The sequence below is a fragment of the Ranitomeya imitator genome, chromosome 6 (assembly GCF_032444005.1).
Source record: "Ranitomeya imitator isolate aRanImi1 chromosome 6, aRanImi1.pri, whole genome shotgun sequence".
Classification (NCBI taxonomy): domain Eukaryota; kingdom Metazoa; phylum Chordata; class Amphibia; order Anura; family Dendrobatidae; genus Ranitomeya; species Ranitomeya imitator.
Window position 1 is genome coordinate 419,438,835 of NC_091287.1, and position 17,788 is coordinate 419,456,622.

The 17,788-nt window shown below is 44.2% G+C and overlaps 1 protein-coding gene across 1 annotated transcript in view; it reads right to left on the bottom strand.

Moving 5' to 3' along the window:
- Nucleotides 1-17,788, bottom strand: part of PRKDC (protein kinase, DNA-activated, catalytic subunit) — a 448,603-nt gene that overhangs the window by 198,744 nt on the left and 232,071 nt on the right. The window contains exons 41-42 of the mRNA XM_069731310.1: nt 5,007-5,214; nt 3,599-3,777 (exon numbers count right to left, since the gene is read on the bottom strand). Coding sequence (XP_069587411.1) covers nt 3,599-3,777; nt 5,007-5,214 — 387 coding nt within the window. The remainder of the gene's footprint in view (nt 1-3,598; nt 3,778-5,006; nt 5,215-17,788) is intronic.

The following is a 17,788-nucleotide window of genomic DNA, read 5'->3' on the forward strand; positions in this document are numbered from 1 at the left end:
ATTGGTGTCCTGCCCTCTCCACAGACGCTGTGTAATGTGACATCAGAGACCGACTGTATGATTTCAGCCATGTACAGTACCGACCAAAAGTTTGGACACACCTTCTCATTTAAAGATTTGTCTGTACTTTCATGACTATGAAAATTGTACATTCACACTGAAGGCAACACAACTATGAATTAACACATGTGGAATTATATACTTTACAAAAAAGTGTGAAACAACTGAAATTATGTCTTATATTCTAGGTTCTTCAAAGTAGCCACCTTTTGCTTTGATGACTGCTTTGCACACTCTTGGCATTCTCTTGTTGAGCTTCAAGAGGTAGTCACCGGGAATGGTTTTCACTCCACAGGTGTGACCTGTCAGGTTTAATAAGTGGGATTTCTTGTCTTATAAATGGGGTTGGGGCCATTAGTTGTGTTGTGCAGAAGTCTGGTGGATACACAGCTGATAGTCCTACTGAATAGACAGTTAGAATTTGTATTATGGCAAGAAAAAAGCAGCTAAATAAAGAAAGCAGAGTGGCCATCGTTACTTTAAGAAATGAAGGTCAGTCAGTCCGAAAAATTGGGAAAACTTTTAAAGTGTCCCCAAGTGCAGTGGCAAAAAAACATCAAGCGCTACAAAGAAACTGGCTCACATGAGGACCGCCCCAGGAAAGGAAGACCAAGAGTCACCTCTGCTTCTTAGGATAAGTTTGTCCGAGTCACCAGCCTCAGAAATAACAGGTTAACAGCAGCTCAGTTTAGAGACCAGGTCAATGCCACACAGAGTTCTAGCAGCAGACTCATCTCTACAACAACTGTTAAGAGGAGACTTTGTGCAGCAGGCCTTCATGGTAAAATAGCTGCTAGGGAACCACTGCTAAGGACAGGCAACAAGCAGAAGAGACTTGTTTGGGCTAAAAAACACAAAGAATGGACATTAGACCAGTGGAAATCTGTGCTTTGGTCTGAGGAGTCAAAATTTGAAATCTTTGGTTCCAACCACCGTGTCTTTGTGCAACGCAGAAAAGGTGAACGGATGGACTCTACATGCCTGGTTTCCACCGTGAAGCATGGAGGACGTGGTTTGATGGTGTGGGGGTGCTTTGCTGGTGACACTGTTGGGGCTTTATTCAAAATTGAAGGCATACTGAACCAGCAGCTACCACAGCATCTTGCAGCGGCATGCAATTCCATCCATTTTGCGTTTAGTTGGACCATCATTTATTTTTCAACAGGACAATGACCCCAAATACACCTCCAGGCTGTGTAAGGGCTATTTGACCAAGAGGGAGAGTGATGGGGTGGTACGCCAGATGACCTGGCCTCCACAGTCACCAGACCTGAACCCAATCGCGATGGTTTCAGGTGAGCTGGACCGCAGAGTGAAGGCAAAAGGGCCAACAAGTACTAAGCATCTCTGGTAACTCCTTCAACATTGTTGGAAGACCATTCCCGGTGACTACCTCTTGAAGCTCATCAAGAGAATGCCAAGAGTGTGCAAAGCAGTCATCAAAGCAAAAGGTGGCTACTGTATATACTTGAGTGTAAGCCGACCCGAGTATAAGCCGACCCCCCCCCCCCAAATTTTGCCACGAAAAACTGGGAAAACTTAATGACTCGAGTATAAGCCTAGTGTGGGAAATGCAGCAGCTACCAGTAAATATCAAAAGTAAAAATATATACCAATAAAAGTAAAATTAATAGAGACATCAGTAGGTTAAGTGTTTTTGAATATCCATATTGAATCAGGAGCCCCATAAAGTTAATGATGGGCCCATAAGATGCTCGATATTAAAATATGCCCCATATAATCCCGCATAAAGGTTAATAATGGCCCCATAAGATGCTCCATAGACACATTTGCTCAATATAATGCTGCACAAATGTTGATTATGGCCCCATTAGATGCCCCATAAAGATATTTGCCCCATATAGTGCAGCACAAACGTTGATCATGGCCCCATACAGACACTTGCCCCATATAGTGCTGCTCAAACATTATGGCCCCATACAGTGCTGCACAAACATTATGACCGCATACAGACACTTGCCCCAAATAGTGCTGCACAAACGTTATGGCCCCATACAGTGCTGCACAAACGTTATGGCCCTATATAGTGCTGCACAAACGTTATGGCCCCATACAGTGCTGCACAAACCTTATGGCCCCATATAGTGCTGCACAATTGTTATGTCCCCATGGATGCTCCATACAGACACTTGCCCCATTTGCTGTTGCTGCGATAAAAAAATAAAAAAGTCACATACTCACACCTCCGTCGCTCAGGCCCGCGGCACTTTCAATATTCACCTGCTCCTCGTTCCGGCACCACTCCGTCTTCAGCGTCTCCTGCACTGACGTTCAGGCAGAGGGCACGCACTAGCCACGTCACTGCACCCTCTGACCTGTGCGTCACAGCTGAAGTCGGAGCGGCGCCGGAACGAGGAGCAGGTGAATATCGTGCAGCGCAGCGCTCCCCTCCCCGTTACACTCATCTGCTCCTGGTGCGGTCCCTGCACGTCTGTTCCCTGGCGCCGGCAGCTTCTTCCTGTACTGAGCGGTCACCGTTACCGCTCATTACAGTAATGAATATGCGGCTCCACCTCTATGGGAGGTGGAGCCGCATATTCATTACTGTAACGCGCGGTACCATGTTACCGCTCAGCACAGGAAGAAGCTATCAGCGCCGCGGAAAAGACGTGCAGGGACCGCACCAGGAGCAGGTGAGTATAATTAGACAGCCCCCGCTCCCCCTTCCCTGCCGACCCCTGGGTATGACTCGAGTATAAGCCGAGAGGGGGACTTTCAGCCCAAAAAAATGGGCTGAAAATCTCGGCTTATACTCGAGTATATACGGTACTTTGAAGAACCTAGAATATAAGACATAATTTCAGTTGTTTCACACTTTTTTCTTAAGTATATAATTCCACATGTGTTAATTCATACTCTTGATGTCTTCAGTGTGAATGTACAATTTTCATAGTCATGAAAATACAGAAAAAACTTTAAATGAGAAGGTGTGTCCAAACTTTTGGTCGGTACTGTATGTATAACTTTGAAACGCTGTAGTGATTCAGAGAAGGATGCCCTTTAACTGCAGGCTGGGGACTGAGTGGCACAGGAGACTAGTCTTGCTGCACACATACGGAGGGGGACACCTGTCAGTCACTGGCAGTGGGAAGCGAGAAGCCGTCGGATACCCATCTGATTGGCCTAATTTTAAAGTAGGTTTTTCTCAAACAAAGCAGCAGGTTGAACTTCATGGACCTAGGTCTTTCTTCAACCTATGCAACTATGTAACTATATCAGAATAAGGCTGAAATCATGCAGCCAGTGTCTGCCGGTACCAGGCAGCACGTATCAGACATCATGTTCCCTTTAAGCAAATATAAGCAGCGGTTTGTGAATCACTGTTTATATTAACCTGAAAAGCAATTAAGGAATGTAATGTTATTCCCTTAGCCCTCCATTACGCCATTAAGCATGTGAGGGTGTTTGGAGCAGGATCAGGAGCAAAGCCCACATCACACAGGAAAGATGCCGGCTTAATTACATAGCTGGAGTCTCCCTTTAACAGCAGCGATTGGAGCTATTAACCATCACATACTTCAATAATGTCTTTGTAAGCAGTTTTTCATCAACATTCACTGTCCCTTCAAATGCGTGATTTATTCTGGATTCTTTGGAATAAATTTCATCCTTAGAAAGCCGTAAATAAAGAACTTCCAGCATCTTGTAGTAACCAATTTTCTTTGTAAGCTGAGTGTCAAAAGCGGTTTCTGAATTCTAGGAAAAAGCCACAATAAAAAACAAAAAGATCATACAATAACTGGAACCAAATTGTGAATTTTGGTATGTACTAAATAGACTATCAAAGCACTTGAAAAAACATTGCCGAAAAATCTAAAAACCAAGTATGGTTTCCAATTTTTAATTGTGTCTGTAAGCTTCTACTGCCAGACGGTAATTGTCCATAGATAAATATTTCATTTGCCAGATCTAAAAACTTAGAAAATTAAAGGTTCACTAAATTATAAGGATTGTCCAAAAATATTTTAAAACTTATACTCAGCAGGTAAATCAGCCATGAACTCCCTCTAGTCTTTGCTAGTTGTCTTACAGTGATGACATTCAGATGATCGCTTTAGTGGTCAGCACTGAAGACATTGATGGTCTGCAGATACCTGAGGGTAGTTATACCATCATCACAGCATGAACCCTAACAAAGGGTGCTGATCCAGTGGTGGAAATTACACAGCATTACCCAAAAGGTACAGGAGAGACAGTAGGAGTCCTCAACAAACAGTATTAAAGTCTGCCAAGGGCAATGGAAGAATCCCACGCTGCTGGATTAATGACAAGCCACAATGGAATATGAAATCTTGGTTTAATGTCAAAGTCACTCCAACTTCTTCTTCAGGACAAGTCGAAGTGAAAATACAATAAAGCAAGCTGAGACAACAACACTCTAGCTACACACAGAAACTTTAAAGTTTTCCCTGCACAGGGAAATGGACCCTGCTACAATTCGCTTTTATGACTTTACGAGATAGGACTAATCCCTAAAAGACTCAGGTCTAGAATGTTATTACTTGACACCATGTCAGTTTATCCAGTGTATTCTGGATTGTGTTATGCACAAAATATATATTGATAGGAGCCCATTTCAAAGTCCAATAAAGGCACACACAATTGTTAATTATGGGAATAGCTATTGTGCATTGACTACATTTATGAAACAGAAAAATCCAATGCTTCAAAAAGTGTGAAAAGTGTTTAATGGAAAGTAGATGACATCAAATCTATGAAGAGATCTAAGACCTCTGGCACTAAACATGAAGTTAGCAATACATATTAGATGTAGGAACACCTTGGTCTGTAACTGCATCTTCCAAAAGAAAAATTATGATGGCAATTTAGACACAAGTATCGATTTTACTTGAGGAAAACATCCAAAAGTGGTTAACGATAAGTAATAGGCTATTTAAAATACTGGTACATGTGTAACTTGATACCTTGGTGAATCTGCTCTTGAGAACATCCATGGAAAAATTAATGATTTTGCTGAAAAAATCTTTCAATGCATCCGAACTGCAGCTCCACAAAAGATTCAGTAGGCAGTGATCAACAAAAGACAGCCGAGTCATATTCGAAAGCAGATCTTCACTCTTGAACAAATTGTGAAGCGTTTCCATCAAGACCACTTGTTTCTCACAGCTACTCCTAAACAATGGACAGAAAAGTAAAGCAAGGTTTTCATTCAAATAAAATTGTTTTGCAGACTTTTTTGTGCATAAGTTGTGTCCAGAAATGATCAGGTGGCTGTGTGCAAATATGTCTAAAGGAAGAAAGAAAAACTTTCAACCCAATTAGTAGGCTTTGTCCTTAAACAAGGAGCCTTCGGGAGTTTTGAATGTTTAACAAAAAACTGATAAGGGGAGAAAATAGTTTTTCATCTGCAAATTACACTTTCGGCTGGCTTAGCAGACAACACTTTGGCCTGATCACCTAACAGAAAACAAAAAGATGGAGAAGAGCGACACAGGAAAGATAAATATGGCAATAGTTGTACACTAATATTAAATAGGGGAAATAACATGGTAAAACGAGTATACAGACTAATCTCCACAATCCAAAAATCAACACTTCAAGTCACTACAAATGAAAAAATAAACAGTAAAGATAATTTTTTTTTCAGAATGTACAAACCACACCAAAAATAACACTAGACAAAAACATTTAAAAACAATGTTTCAAAGAAACACAGATCATGCCCCATTGACAATAAGGTTTTCATAATAACTTGCCAAATATTGCGCATTTACCTCGCGATATACAGGGATATTGACTACCGATCCCTGAGGAAGCCACGGCAGTGGCGACACGCGTCGGGTGTTTCATTTTGGCTCCTTATGACAAATTAGAATAGTGAACTGGTCTTAGACTATGGGCATTCCATTGTGGTAGGTTTTGATGACAATGTTATGTGGCTTTATTGCAGGCTATCATTCTAACATGTGCCCTGATACACAGGCTCTATTTTTTCGTCTACCCTCTTTTTTTATCATCTCGTATTTAGTCAACATTAAGCTAATCATACTGTTTGTATTTTTTGTTGGGGCTCCATTCACACCATTGAGTGTTTTTTTCATTGCTTACCTATCTCCTGTGAATATAACATCATTTTAGAGTTTATATAACAGAATATATTTAGACATTAGTTCAGGAGCTCTGGATGGTTTGGATTGTTCTACTCAATATCTATGAATATCTCGAGGTAAATTGACAATGTTTGGCAGGATATTATGAAGACCTTATTGTCAATGGGGCCTTTTGGAGCATGATCTGTGTTTCTTTTAAACATTGCTCTCAAATGTTTTTATCTAGTGTTATTTTTGGTGTGGTTTGTACATTCTAAATAAAAATTATTTATACTATTTGTTTTTTCATTTAACCCCTTCATGACCCAGCCTATTTTGACCTTAAAGACCTTGCCGTTTTTTGCAATTCTGACCAGTGTCCCTATATGAGGTAATAACTCAGGAACGCTTCAACGGATCCTAGCGGTTCTGAGATTGTTTTTTCGCGACATATTGGGCTTCATGTTAGTGGTAAATTTAGGTCAATAAATTCTGCGTTTATTTGTGATAAAAACGGAAATTTGCCAAAAATTTTGAAAATTTCGCAATTTTCACATTTTGAATTTTTATTCGGTTAAACCAGAGTTGTGTGACACAAAATAGTTAATAAATAACATTTCCCACATGTATACTTTACATCAGCACAATTTTGGAAACAAAATTTTTTTTTGCTAGGAAGTTATAAGGGTTAAAATTTGACCAGCGATTTCTCATTTTTACAACAAAATTTACAAAACCACTTTTTTTAGGGACCACCTCACATTTGAAGTCAGTTTGAGGGGTCTATATGGCTGAAAATACCCAAAAGTGACACCATTCTAAAAACTGCACCCCTCAAGGTACTCAAAACCACATTCAAGAAGTTTATTAACCCTTCAGGTGCTTCACAGCAGCAGAAGCAACATGGAAGGAAAAAATGAACATTTAACTTTTTAGTCACAAAAATTATCTTTTAGCAACAATTTTTTTATTTTCCCAATGGTAAAAGGAGAAACTGAACCACGAAAGTTGTTGTCCAATTTGTCCTGAGTACGCTGATACCTCATATGTGGGGGTAAACCACTGTCTGGGCGCACGGCAGGGCTTGGAAGGGAAGGAGCGCCATTTGACTTTTTGAATGAAAAATTGGCTCCACTCTTTAGCGGACACCATGTCACGTTTGGAGAGCCCCCGTGTGCCTAAAAATTGGAGCTCCCCCACAAGTGACCCCATTTTGGAAACTAGACACCCCAAGGAACTTATCTAGATGCATAGTGAGCACTTTGAACCCCCAGGTACTTCACAAATTGATCCGTAAAGATGAAAAAGTACTTTTTTTTCACAAAAAAATTCTTTTAGCCTCAATTTTTTCATTTTCACATGGACAACAGGATAAAATGGATCCTAAAATTTGTTGGGCAATTTCTCCTGAGTACACCAATACCTCACATGTGGGGGTAAACCACTGTTTGGGCACATGGTAAAGGTACCGTCACACTAGACCAGAGGTCCCCAACTCCAGTCCTCAAGGCCCACCAACAGGTCATGTTTTCAGGATTTCCTTTGCATTGCACAGGTGATGCAATTATTACCTGGGCAAGACTAAGGAAATCCTGAAAACATGACATGTTGGTGGGCCTTGAGGACTGGAGTTGGGGACCCCTGCACTAGACGATATCGCTAGCGATCCGTGACGTTGCAGCGTCCTGGCTAGCGATATCGTCCAGTGTGACACGCAGCAGCGATCAGAATCCTCTCCCGCAGACATCGCTGAATCGGTGTGTGTTACACCGATTCAGCGATGTCTTCGCTGGTAACCAGGGTAAACATCGGGTTACTAAGCGCAGGGCCGCGCTTAGTAACCTGATGTTTACCCTGGTTACCATCGTTAAAGTGAAAAAACAAACACTACATACTAACCTACCGCTGTCTGTCCTCGGCGCTCTGCTTCTCTGGTCTGGCTGTGAAGCGCCAGGCAGCCGGAAAGCAGAGCAGTGACGTCACCGCTCTGCTTTCCGGCCGCTGTGCTCACAGCCAGACCAGAGAAGCAGAGCGCCGAGGACAGACAGCGGTAGGTAAGTATGTAGTGTTTGTTTTTTTACTTTAACGATGGTAACCAGGGTAAACATCGGGTTACTAAGCGCGGCTCTGCGCTTAGTAACCCGATGTTTACCCTGGTTACCGGCATCGTTGGTCGCTGGAGAGCTGTCTGTGTGACAGCTCTCCAGCGACCAAACAGCGACGCTGCAGCGATCCGGATCTTTGTCGGTATCGCTGCAGCATCGCTTAGTGTGACGGTACCTTAAGGCTCGGAAGGGAAGGAGCGCCATTTGACTCTTTGAATGAAAAATTATCTCCATCGTTAGTGGACACCATGTCGCGTTTGGAGAGCCCCCGTGTGCCTAAACATTGGAGCTCCCCCACAAGTGACCCCACTTTGGAAACTAGACCCCCCAAGGAACTTATCTAGATGCCTAGTGAGCACTTTAAACCCTCAGGTGCTTCACAAATTGATCTGTAAAAATGAAAAAGTACTTTTTTTTCACCAAAAAATTATTTTCGCCTCAATTTTTTCATTTTCACATAGGCAATAGGATAAAATGGATCCTAAAATTTGTTGGGCAATTTCTCCCGAGTACGCCGATACCTCATATGTGGGGGTAAACCACTGTTTGGGCACTCGGCAGGGCTCGGAAGGGAAGGCGCGACATTTGACTTTTTGAATGGAAAATTAGCTCCAATTGTTAGCGGACACCATGTCGCGTTTGGAGAGCCCCTGTGTGCCTAAACATTGGAGCTCCCCCACAAGTGACCCCATTTTGGAAACTAGACCCCCCAAGGAACTTATCTAGATGCATATTGAGCACTTTAAACCCCCAGGTGCTTCACAGAAGTTTATAACGCAGAGCCATGAAAATAAAAAATAATTTTTCTTTCCTCAAAAATGATTTTTTAGCCTGGAATTTCCTATTTTGCCAAGGGTAATAGGAGAAATTGGACCCCAAATGTTGTTGTCCAGTTTGTCCTGAGTACGCTGATACCCCATATGTGGGGGTAAACCACTGTTTGGGCGCACGGCAGGGCTCGGAAGGGAAGGCACGCCATTTGGCTTTTTAAATGGAAAATTAGCTCCAATCATTAGCGGACACCATGTCACGTTTGGAGAGCCCCTGTGTGCCTAAACATTGGAGATCCCCCAGAAATGACCCCATTTTGGAAACTAGACCCCCAAAGGAACTAATCTAGATGTGTGGTGAGGACTTTGAACCCCCAAGTGCTTCACAGAAGTTTATAACGCAGAGCCATGAAAATAAAAAAAAAAAATCATTTTCTCAAAAATGATCTTTTAGCCTGCAATTTTTTATTTTCCCAAGGGTAACAGGAGAAATTTTACCCCAAAAGTTGTTGTCCAGTTTCTCCTGAGTACGCTGATACCCCATATGTGGAGGTAAACCACTGTTTGGGCACATGCCGGGGCTCGGAAGTGAAGTAGTGACATTTTGAAATGCAGACTTTGATGGAATGCTCTGTGGGCGTCACTTTGCGTTTGCAGAGCCCCTGATGTGGCTTCACAGTAGAAACCCCCCACAAGTGACCCCATTTTGGAAACTAGACCCCGAAAGGAACTTATCTAGATGTGTGGTGAGCACTTTGAACCCCCAAGTGCTTCACAGAAGTTTATAATGCAGAGCCGTGAAAATAATAGATACGTTTTCTTTCTTCAAAAATAATTATTTAGCCCAGAATTTTTTAATTTTCCCAAGGGTAACAGGAGAAATTTGACCCAAATATTTGTTGTCCAGTTTCTCATGAGTACGGTGATACCCCATATGTGGGTGTAAACTACTGTTTGGGCACATGCCGGGGCTCGGAATTGAAGTAGTGACGTTTTGAAATGCAGACTTTGATGGAATGCTCTGTGGGCGTCACGTTGCGTTTGCAGAGCCCCTGATGTGCCTAAACAGTAGAAACCCCCCACAAGTGACCCCATTTTAGAAACTAGACCCCCCAAGGAACTTATCTAGATATGTGGTGAGCACTTTGAACCCCCAAGTGCTTCACAGACGTTTACAACGCAGAGCCGTGAAAATAAAAAATCATTTTTCTTTCCTCAAAAATGATGTTTTAGCAAGCATTTTTTTATTTTCACAAGGGTAACAGGAGAAATTGGACCCCAGTAATTGTTGCGCAGTTTATCCTGAGTATGCTGGTACCCCATATGTGGGGGTAAACCACTGTTTGGGCACATGTCGGGGCTCGGAATTGAGGGAGCACCATTTGACTTTTTGAATACAAGATTGGCTGGAATCAATGGTGGCGCCATGTTGCGTTTGGAGACCCCTGATGTGCCTAAACAGTGGAAACCACTCAATTCTACCTCCAACATTAACCCCAACACACCCCTAACCCTAATCCCAACTGTAGCCATAACTCTAATCACAACCCTAACCATAACCCTAATTCCAACCCTAACCCTAAGGCTATGTGCCCACGTTGCGGATTCGTGTGAGATTTTTCAGCATCATTTTTTAAAAATCCGCGGGTAAAAGGCACTGCGTTTTACCTGTGGATTTACCGCGGATTTCCAGCGTTTTTTGTGCGGATTTCACCTGTGGATTCCTATTGAGGAACAGGTGTAAAACGCTGCGGAATCCGCACAAAGAATTGACATGCTGCGGAAAATACAACGCAGTGTTTCCGCGCGGTATTTTCCGCACCATGGGCACAGCGGATTTGGTTTTCCATAGGTTTACATGGTACTGTAAACCTGATGGAATACTGCTGCGAATCTGCAGCGGCCAATCCGCTGCGGATCTGCAGCCAAATCCGCACCGTGTGCACATAGCCTAATTCTAAAGGCATGTGCACACGCTGCGGAAAACGCTGCGGATCCGCAGCAGTTTCCCATGAGATACAGTTCAATGTAAACCTATGGGAAACAAAAATCGCTGTACACATGCTGCGGAAAAATTGCACGGAAACGCAGCGGTTTACATTCCGCAGCATGTCACTTCTTTGTGCGGATTCCGCAGCGGTTTTACAACTGCTCAAATAGAAAATCGCAGTTGTAAAACCGCAGTGAAATGTGCAGAAAAAACGCGGTAAATCCGCCATAAATCCGCAGCGGTTTAGCACTGCGGATTTATCAAATCCGCAGCTGAAAAATCCGCAGAGGACCAGAATACGTGTGCACATACCGAAACCCTAACCCTAGCCCTAACCCTAACCTTATTCTAATATTAGTGGAAAAAAAAAATTCTTTATTTTTTTATTGTCCCTACCTATGGGGGTGACAAAGGGGGGGGGGGGGGGGGTCATTTATTATTTTTTTTATTTTGATCACTGAAATATAATCTATCTCAGTGATCAAAATGCACTTTGGAACGAATCTGCCGGCCGGCAGATTCGGCGGGCGCACTGCGCATGCGCCCGCCATTTTGGAACATGGCGGCGCCCAGGGAGAAGACGGACGGACCCCGGCAGGATCGGTAAGTATGATGAGGTGGGGGGGGAGTACGGGGGGATCGGGGCATGGGGGGGTGGATCGGAGCGCGGGAGGGGTGGAACGGAGCACGGGGGGGTGGAACGGAGCACGGGGGGGGTGAACGAAGCACGGGGGGTGGAACGGAGCACGGGGGTGGGTGGATCGGAGTGCAGGGGGGGTGATTGGAGCACGGGGAGGGTGATTGGAGCACGGGGGGAGCGGACAAGAGCACGGGGGGAGCGGCGCACAGGACGGAGGGGAGCCGGAGCAGTGTACCGGACAGATCGATGGCTTGGGGGGGCGATCGGTGGGGTGGGGAGGGGGCACATTAGTGTTTCCAGCCATGGCCGATGATACTGCAGCATCGGCCATGGCTGGATTGTAATATTTCACCAGTTATAATAGGTGAAATATTACAAATCGCTCTGATTGGCAGTTTCACTTTCAACAGCCAATCAGAGCGATCGTAGCCACGGGGGGGGGGGGGGGGGTTAAGCCACCCCCCCTGGGCTAAACTACCACTCCCCCTGTCCCTGCAGATCGGGTGAAATGGGAGTTAACCCTTTCACCGGATCTGCAGGGACGCGATCTTTCCATGACGCCACATAGGCGTCATGGGTCAGATTGGCACCGACTTTCATGACGCCTACGTGGCGTCATGGGTCGGGAAGGGGTTAAACCTACAAGAGAAAAAAGTAAGCAAAAACCCTGATGTAACTAAGTAAAAAAGCAAACATGCATTTAAATAAAAAAACAGTATTACTAAAAACTGTGTTATCAAAAAATAGCACAAAAGCCATCCCACCGCGTCAAGGTAACTATGATAGGGACAGTTTCTGAGCTAAAGAGCTTTGCCTGACATTGCCATCTCCGTGTGCGGTTCCACCATTACTCCAAAGCAACATGCCCGCTGCCTTGGGGTCATCCTTGATTCTGACCTTTCATTCACCCCCTACATCCGATCACTGGCTCGCTCTTCTTACCTGCATCTCAAAAACATTTCTAGAATTCGCCCTTTTCTTAATTTCGACTCTGCAAAAACTCTGACTGTTTCACTTATTCATTCTCGTCTGGACTATTGTAACTCTCTACTAATCGGTCTCCCTCTTGCAAAACTCTCCCCGCTCCAATCTGTCCTGAATGCTGCAGCCAGGATCATATTCCTCACCAACCGTTACACCGATGCCTCTACCCTGTGCCAGTCATTACACTGGCTACCCATCCACTCCAGAATCCAGTACAAAACTACTACCCTCATCCACAAAGCACTCCATGGCTCAGCACCACCCTACATCTCCTCCCTGGTATCAGTCTACCACCCTACCCGTGCCCTCCGCTCCGCTAATGACCTCAGGTTAGCATCCTCAATAATCAGAACCTCCCACTCCCGTCTCCAAGACTTTACACGTGCTGCGCCGATTCTTTGGAATGCACTACCTAGGTTAATACGATTAATCCCCAATCCCCACAGTTTTAAGCGTGCCCTAAAAACTCATTTGTTCAGACTGGCCTACCGCCTCAATGCATTAACCTAACGATCCCTGTGTGGCCTATTTATAATAAAAAAAAAAAAAAAAAAAAAAAAAGGTTCCTCGCATCATGTTCTCATACACTTTATGCAGTATTAGCCCTCTGTGTCTGTACTGCTACAAACTTAGGCAGTAAACTGGTTCATGCAGCTTTACATGAACACCTGAGCCTTACACTATAGCTGGTCCGAATAACTAAAGCAATTGTTACCATCCAACTCTCGTGTCTCCCCTTTTCCCCATAGTTTGTAAGCTCGCGAGCAGGGCCCTCACTCCTCCTGGTATCGGTTTTGAACTGTATTTCTGTTATGCTGTAATGTCTATTGTCTGTACAAGTCCCCTCTATAATTTGTAAAGCGCTGCGGAATATGTTGGCGCTATATAAATAAAATTATTATTATTATTATTATTATAAAGACTATATATAAGGCTTCCCCAGTCTGGTGTTTCACTAGTTGGGCCCAGTCCTTTTTGTCTGCCCTTATTCACACTGAGGTCAACATTGGTATCCATGGCCCCATCAGAAAAGATTAAAAAAAAAAAACCTTTACTCTTAACTTCCTCAGCTCCCTCGCAGTCGCAGCATCCTGCTCCGATGCCAGCAGCTGCTTAATGTTTGTAAGAAGCGCATGGCAGGGACATCATGCGCTGCTCATAAGCAGAGCACAGCGGCCGAAAATACTCAACAGGTGAGAGAAATGAATATTCATAATAGTATCGGCACATGTAACCGCCGGCAGCAGCAGAAAGCAGTCGGCAGACAGTGCACGCTACTGAAGAATGGATACTCACCACGATCTCTGATGAACACCCGGTGAGTATTTTTGCAGCTATATTCTGCTTGTCAGCAGCGCATGACGTCCCTGCCATGTACTGCTTACAAGCATTAAGCAGTTGCTGGCACCGGAGCAGGATGCTGCAAGAGCGAGGGAGAGGAGGAAGGTAAGAGAAAAGGTTTTTTTTTAATCTTTTCTGATGGGGGCATGGATACCAGGACTGGGATGGGGCCAAATCATACCAGCAAGGAGATGGAGCCAATCAAACATACCAGGAAGAAATGAATATTCATTGCCCTCCATGCCAATGGGCGTGGAATGCAGTGCATATTAATTTCTCTTTAGCAGCGGGCACAGGAGTTAGCCGTACCCGCCGGCTCCTGCCTCTGTGACCCGCTGCTCCACCGATACCGCTCCTCCACCTCCTCACCACAGCTAGAGGGGATGGGGCCAATCAATCATACCAGGAACTGGATAGGGCCAATAGATCATACCAGGAACTGGATGGGGCCATGTATACCAGGAACGGAATGGGGCAATTAATTATACCAGGAACAGGATGGGGCAATCAATTATACCAGGAACGGGATGGGGCAATCAATTATACCAGGAACGGGATGGGGCCAATTAATTATACCAGGAACGGGATGGGCCAATCAATCATACCAGGAACAGGATGGGGCCAATCAATCATATCAGAATAAGAATGGGACCATGCATACGAGGACTGGGATGAGGCCAATCAGACCAGAAATCATACCAGAATTAAATATAAATATATATATTTATTATTATTATTTCCCCTAAAAAAAAAATAAAAAAAGGAAATGTATTATCTTTAACTTTAGGCCTTTTAGAGATCATTTCATCTTCAATTTGCTTAACAGTAATTTTGACCAGGGGCGCCCAAACTTTTACATGCCATTGTATATATGATTGTGCCATGGTATCCAGGGCAATTTATCTCCTTACCACAAAGCTTTGAGTGAAACTCCATTTGTATTTCAAATGCTGTAGACTAGAGAATTAGCATTCCACACACAATTTCTCCAGAATTTGAACATATTCTTCTAAATGAAAGTAAGACCTCCCGCTAAAGCCACGGCTTACTCTAAAGCTAAGTGCACACGATGCGTTTTTTATGCATTTTCGCTGCATTTTTGCAGCGCGGAAATGGGTCAAAAATGCTATGGACAACGTATAAAAGCTAATTCAATGACAATGCTGAAGTGTTGTGCACATGATCAGTAAATTTCCTTAGAGTATTTGCAGTTTCTGCAGCATGTCAATTTTTTTCACAAACTGACTTCAATTGAGTCAAATCCGCAGCAAAAATGCAGATATAAAAATGTTTGTTATGGTTGGGGATGAGGCCTTCCAGATGTGTGAAAACCTACTCAAGCCATACTCCAGTCGAGACTTGAACCACACTAGAAGGATCTTTAACTACAGACTGACCAGGGCCCGAAGAACAGTCGAGCGTTCCTTTGGCATTCTGGTCTCTAAATGTCGCATTCTTGCATCAGCCATAAATCTAAAAGTGGAAACAGTCGACGAGGTGGTCAAAGCCTGTGTGGTTCTGCACAATTATACAATGGCTAAGGAGCAACCCAACATTGAACTGGATGAACCAGTTGCACACCCACTGCCCGATTGCCAGCATCACCCGCTGCGGTCAACTGCAGCAGTTGGTCACATGCGGGACCAACTTGCTGCATTTTTTGATTCAGATATTGGGCGTGTGTCATGGCAGGACAATGTTGTGTAAATGTCCTGTTGTAATTAGATCTGTACAAGTAATTTTCTGAAATGATAATAATATTTCTCATTAATAAACTTTAGTTTTGGTTGTGTTGACCGTGTCTCCTATGTTTTTACTCTACAAGCCAAGTCTGTCCTAAAACTAGCAGTATTTGGTCTGTATTTAATATCAGTATTTGTAATCCAAAACCAGGAGTGGGTGATAAAGGTAGAGGTGCTAGTTATTATGTTAATAACAATTTGCCTCTAATTGTTCCACTCCTTGTTTTGACTTACAAATACTGATATAAAACACTGACCACATACTGCTTGTGATATGTCAGCCATGTTGCTTTAAGCTTGGTGACGTCATTGCGTCTGATTCTGTTCTGCAGTATCCACTGGACACAGACTGAAGAGACAATGACTGTCGCATTAAAAAGATCTATACTCATTAAGTCAGGTGTCCGAAATAATGAATTCATGATGCACATATAACAGCCTCATGAATTCATTATTTCTGTCACCTGTGCAGGTGAGCATAGATATGCTGTGTGTGACCACCATCGTCCCTTCAATTTGTGTGTAATAGATTATGTACACAGAAGAGAAAACGGAGGTTATACAAGGCAGTTCTCTACTCACCAGGTCAGGTTTCCTAACTAATGAGTTTTTTTGACACCTGACCTGTTCAGTAGAGTTCTGCACTGTATTTCCGCCATTTTCTCTTCAGACTGCAACACTAGTCACAGCAGAAAGAAGAGATTATAGAGATAATACATCTATTATTTTTTGGCCCACCTCATATCTTTATACTAAAGACACACTAAGCTGCAGTCTTTTTTTATAACTACTGGAGATATGATGTGGCCCAAAATTTAAGTGTGTGGCGAAGCTTCTTATTTGGCGCACGGTGTGTGTTGCCGGCGACGATAGACACAATAAACCTAACATAATTGTGGCAAATCAAATTGTATTTATTTTTTTAACAACCCAAAAAATGTATTTAACTGCGCCGGCTTGGGGTTGAGTGATGTTAACGGGGGTTGTGAAGCACTGAGGCCTGGCTAACCATGGACGACGCAGAAGTGACAGGAGAAGGGGCAATGAAACTAGTGGGGTCTGGTAGTTCGGGGATGGGGCTTGACACATGAGAGGCTTGAGACGCACTGGAAGGGTGAGACAAACCTAACATTACAGACACATTGGGAGGTGAAGGGGGAGGAATGCTAAGAGTCCTCTGTTTTTTTTTTTTTAGATTGACGGGTTCTGGGAAGTATTGGTGGGATCATATGGCGGGGTGGTGGGTGACCTGTCAGGGTCCGGCTGCACTATGTCAGAGTCCATAGTGCTCGTAGAGTGTGCAGCCATGCCAGAGTCCATAGTGCTCGTAGAGTGTGCAGCCATGCCAGAGTCCATAGTGCTCGTAGAGCGTGCAGCCATGCCAGAGTCCATAGTGCTCGTAGAGGGTGCAGCCATGCCAGAGTCCATAGTGCTCGTAGAGCGTGCAGCCATGCCAGAGTCCATAGTGCTCGTAGAGCGTGCAGCCATGCCAGAGTCCATAGTGCTCGTAGAGCGTGCAGCCATGCCAGAGTCCATAGTGCTCGTAGAGCGTGCAGCCATGCCAGAGTCCATAGTGCTCGTAGAGTGTGCAGCCCTGCCAGAGTCCATAGTGTTCATAGAGCGTGCAGCCATGCCAGAGTCCATAGTGCTCGTTGAGTGTGCAGCCATGCCAGAGTCTATAGCGCTTGTAGAGCGTGCAGCCATGCCAGAGTCCATAGTGCTCGTAGAGTGTGCAGCCATGCCAGAGTCCATAGCGCTTGTAGAGTGTGCAGCCATGCCAGAGTCCATAGTGCTTGTAGAGCGGAAGGCCATGCCAGGGTCCATTGTGCTCATAGAGCGGGCAGCCATATCACAGTCCATAGTGCTCGTAGTTGTGTTCGTAGAGTGGGCAGCCATGCCAGAGTCCATAGCGCTCGTAGAAAGGAAGGCCATGCCAGGGTCCTGCTGCATCGTGGTGGTGGCGGTACGGAAGGCCATGCCAGGGCGTTGATTCTCATCAGAAGAAGACGACGACATTCTGATGCATGTAGAAAGAAAGAAATGCAAGAAATTAGGACATGTAGAGACAGAAAATAGAAAATAAAG